This window comes from Argentina anserina, chromosome 4, assembly GCF_933775445.1.
Source record: "Argentina anserina chromosome 4, drPotAnse1.1, whole genome shotgun sequence".
In the NCBI taxonomy this organism is placed as follows: domain Eukaryota; kingdom Viridiplantae; phylum Streptophyta; class Magnoliopsida; order Rosales; family Rosaceae; genus Argentina; species Argentina anserina.
In genome coordinates, this window is record NC_065875.1 from 374,039 (window position 1) to 377,932 (window position 3,894).

The window sequence follows — 3,894 nt, forward strand, 5'->3', positions numbered from 1 at the left end:
GATGGGGATATTATATGGATTCGGCTGCACAGCTGCATCGCATCCCGTGATCCCATGCATCTGCAATCTTTTCCATTCATTTCTACTCTACTCTTTTATTTTTCTTTTAATATTATTCGAAAATACATATAAAAATACTAGGAACAATGTGGTTAGGAACTTAATTAAATAATTTAAAATAATCACATAACCACATACGGACACATGATTTGTTAATTACAGTGGAAATTTTCCTCAAGGTAAAAACCAATGCGAGACTTTTAACGTAGTCTCCACGACATCAAATCCACTAATGACTAATAGAGATACATAATACACAAGTTGAGGTACTAACACGACTTTTTTACTAGCACTACATGCTAATTTGCTCAATACTAAATCTAAACTATATAATCATACTAGCTCTAATGTATGAAGGACTAAACACGTCTTCTCTTCAATCTTGATACTAAACACTATCAAGTCTCTCTTCAACTTCGATAGTCACTGATCTTAATGAGTCACACATATGAACATGAGATGAATGAATGTTTCAAACCAAAAACCACATATTTTGATTGACCACAAAGATCATTTGATTTTTAAGTGCAACAGTGCAAAAAAGAATCAATACTTCTGGTTAAGCACACAACCAAATATAAATGATGCAATTAAGATTAGAGCTTTCAAAAGTAGAAGTATTAACGCGACCTATTTACTAACATTACGGGCTAACTTGTGAATAACTCTATTACAATAAGCACTACATCATATATGAGAGATATGAGATGAAAATAAACTAAGAGATATCACAACATATTCTATATGCTCCAAATCTCTAATCTTCACAATTTCTCAAATGCCTATTTATAGGAGAAGAAACTTCTCCCACTCACTTAAAGCATATCTCATACAAAAAGGAAAACATATCAATCAAAAAATCTGCTATAATTTGGGAAAATATTTTTCCATTTTAAAACAAAATAATTTTAAACAGATTAGATATTTTCCAAAACAAAACATCCTTTAAAACTCATTTCAACAATATTAGGTATGATATGCATGAATGCAATTTACCTTAAAATACAACTCATGAGATCAATGACTAAGATCAATCACCATGGCTTGAATCTTCAATCTTCAATCAATTTCAATATTTGACAAGTTCCTTTATCGGTTTGATTTTTCCTTTCCTATTGAAATAGTTTGCCATAAGGTTAATATAAAAATTAATATCAAGATCTGATAAATAAGGAAACAATGTCATAATCACAATATGACTTCTTTTAAATTCCTTTATTAATACCAATAAAATTAGCATTAATAAATAATTTAATCAGATAATCAAGAACATAAAAACATATTCAAATTAGGTTTCTTTCCTTTTGGCACATGTAAGTTATAATCAAATTAGAATTTATTTTAAACACATCACCTTAATTGTATAAGATAATTCTAATTCAACAAAATCATAATTAAAGATAAAAAAATACAACCAACTAAGAAACCGTATGCACATCACACTTTGTATAGGGTTGTCAAAATAGATATGTACTTTCAACATAGTTGACCTAAAATGTCAATTATACCCATACAACATCATTTTGCTACTTATTAAACAAAAGTAGAAACAAAGATCATTAGACTCAGATGTCTTCTGACTAAATTTTCAATAGTTATCTTGACATGCATGTGAATTTCAAAACAACACTCTTCAAAGATAATACAAGATTGATAATTTAGCTAAATAGTAGCATAATTACAAGTTTACAACGGTGTTTCCTAGTTTTGTCTAGTGAAAACAAGTGCACAACTACTGTTTTTGTCTAGTGATAAGTGGAGGATGAATACCAAGAACATCTACAACTTCATGTAACTCACATGTTAATTGATGGATAATAGATGAGAGTAGTTGGTCTTGGAAAGAAGAACTTTTATTGATACAGAAAGGGTTTACAAATTTCCTCACGGAGGAAAGGTTTACAGAGGAAGACTATGTCTAAAGGCTTCAAGTTTCTTGGTTTCTCTTATTTCTCCTTCTTCATGTCTTCTTTCTCTTTATACAAACTTATTCATGTCATGCATGCTTACACATAGAAGTTATGCAAACTACAAGACATGATACTAATTACAAGGAAAATTCTAACATGATCAATTTATATGTGTGTGAAAAAAAAAACAGACAAAAAAATAGAGAAAAAGCTGATTACAATACATGCAAAGCACATATCTTATTCTAGAATATTAAAAACAAAGAGGGATGTAGGTAGCCTCTCTACTCTTCATGTGATGGTCTTCTGTCTATTTCCTTTATGAGGGTCATCTTGCTATTTGGCTTGCTCAAGTTCGGATTCATCTGGTGTGCAGCAGTGTATGTTATACATACACTTACACTGATGTGTGGTATAGATTGGATGTCATAATATGCACATGAGGTGTGTGTGCGATAATGTGTTAAAGATGAGGCTGCTGCATGTTATGCAACAACGTAGGCTAGAATTTTCACTCAAGTTCCCCTTCCTTTTGCAAAAGTTGACATTTACGGATAGAATTTGCGAAATTATACATTGCTATTCGTCTATTCCCATGCAGTTGAATACACTTTTCATTTGCATGAATTAGACATAATCATTCATAGACATATAAATAGAATTTGCAGAACCAGGGAAATTTTAACTCCAAAATTGAGGAATGTAAACTAATTAAGTAATCATGCAGCAGTGATTGGTTCATTCCTTTCAGCAATTGGAGTAGCAGAAATTCGTGAGTTAATTAGCTAGTTGCCGCCACCAGCTCCACCGCCGAAGCCAGCTCCTCCACCACCACCAAAACCACCTCCGCCACCTCCACCGAACCCACCGCCTCCACCGCCACCGAGACCTCCTCCCCCGCCTACTCCGCCACCAGCTCCAAATCCTCCTCCCGCACCTGCTCCACCACCAACTCCTCCACCGCCCCCAAACCCTCCCCCTCCACCAGCACCACCTCCAACACCTCCTCCAGCACCGCCACCTGCGCCACCTCCAAAGCCTCCACCAGCGCCACCGCCGGCTCCACCTCCACCTCCAAGTCCACCACCACCACCGAGCCCACCACCTCCTCCAGTTCCCCCACCTGCACCAAACCCACCACCAGCTCCAGCACCCCCACCGTGGCCAAGTCCACCTCCACCACCTAGACCCCCACCGTGGCCAAGTCCACCTCCACCACCTAAACCGCCACCATGTCCAAGTCCACCTCCTCCACCTATACCTCCTCCAGCACCTCCGCCTAAACCACCGCCTGCACCACCACCTAGACCTCCACCACCTCCTAACCCACCTCCACCGCCTCCACCTAGACCACCCCCGCCTCCAAGGCCACCACCACCTCCTAAGCCACCTCCTGCACCACCGCCAAAGCCACCTCCGCCTCCTATACCGCCGCCAAGCCCGCCTCGAGGAAATCTTCTATGCTTAAACCCCTTTCTATAAATCCCATGTCCTAGGCCACCTCCCCCGCCAATGCCTCCACCGAAGCGTCCTCCCTTAACAAAATGCGGGCGTGGGCGCTTGTAAAACAAGTGCTTATCGTCACTAACCTTCGGATCTTCATCACGCAGAACCAGATCGCTCACAAGAAGCACACACAGGAGAGCCAACACAACACAGCCAGCTGAAATATTGACCCTCATTGTTAATTGTCAGCGCAGAGCTCACTAGTTTCAGTGCAGAAGCTGGTGCAATGAGGTTAGTGTTTATATAGTGAAACGAGTAAGAGGCAGGTACGATTAATTTATTAGATTAAAATTGTGGATTGAAGGAGAGCGAGGACCACTACTGGGTACAATACGATTGACCCAACTGTCACGCTTGAATGAAGTAAATGAATCTCATCTGCCAATGGGGCAGCAGGTAATAAATTTAGTTATGTCTC

General features: G+C 38.8%; 1 protein-coding gene across 1 annotated transcript; it reads right to left on the minus strand.

Moving 5' to 3' along the window:
• Positions 1-2,755: 2,755 nt before the first annotated feature.
• On the minus strand, positions 2,756-3,652 carry LOC126790528 (glycine-rich cell wall structural protein-like). The gene has a single exon (XM_050516795.1). The coding sequence runs from the start codon at positions 3,650-3,652 to the stop codon at positions 2,756-2,758; it is 897 nt and encodes a 298-aa protein (XP_050372752.1).
• Positions 3,653-3,894: the final 242 nt, after the last annotated feature.

Excerpts from the sequence above, each read along its gene's own strand:
- LOC126790528 (XM_050516795.1), bottom strand. The coding sequence starts at position 3,652 with ATGAGGGTCAATATTTCAGCTGGCTGTGTTGTGTTGGCTCTCCTGTGT.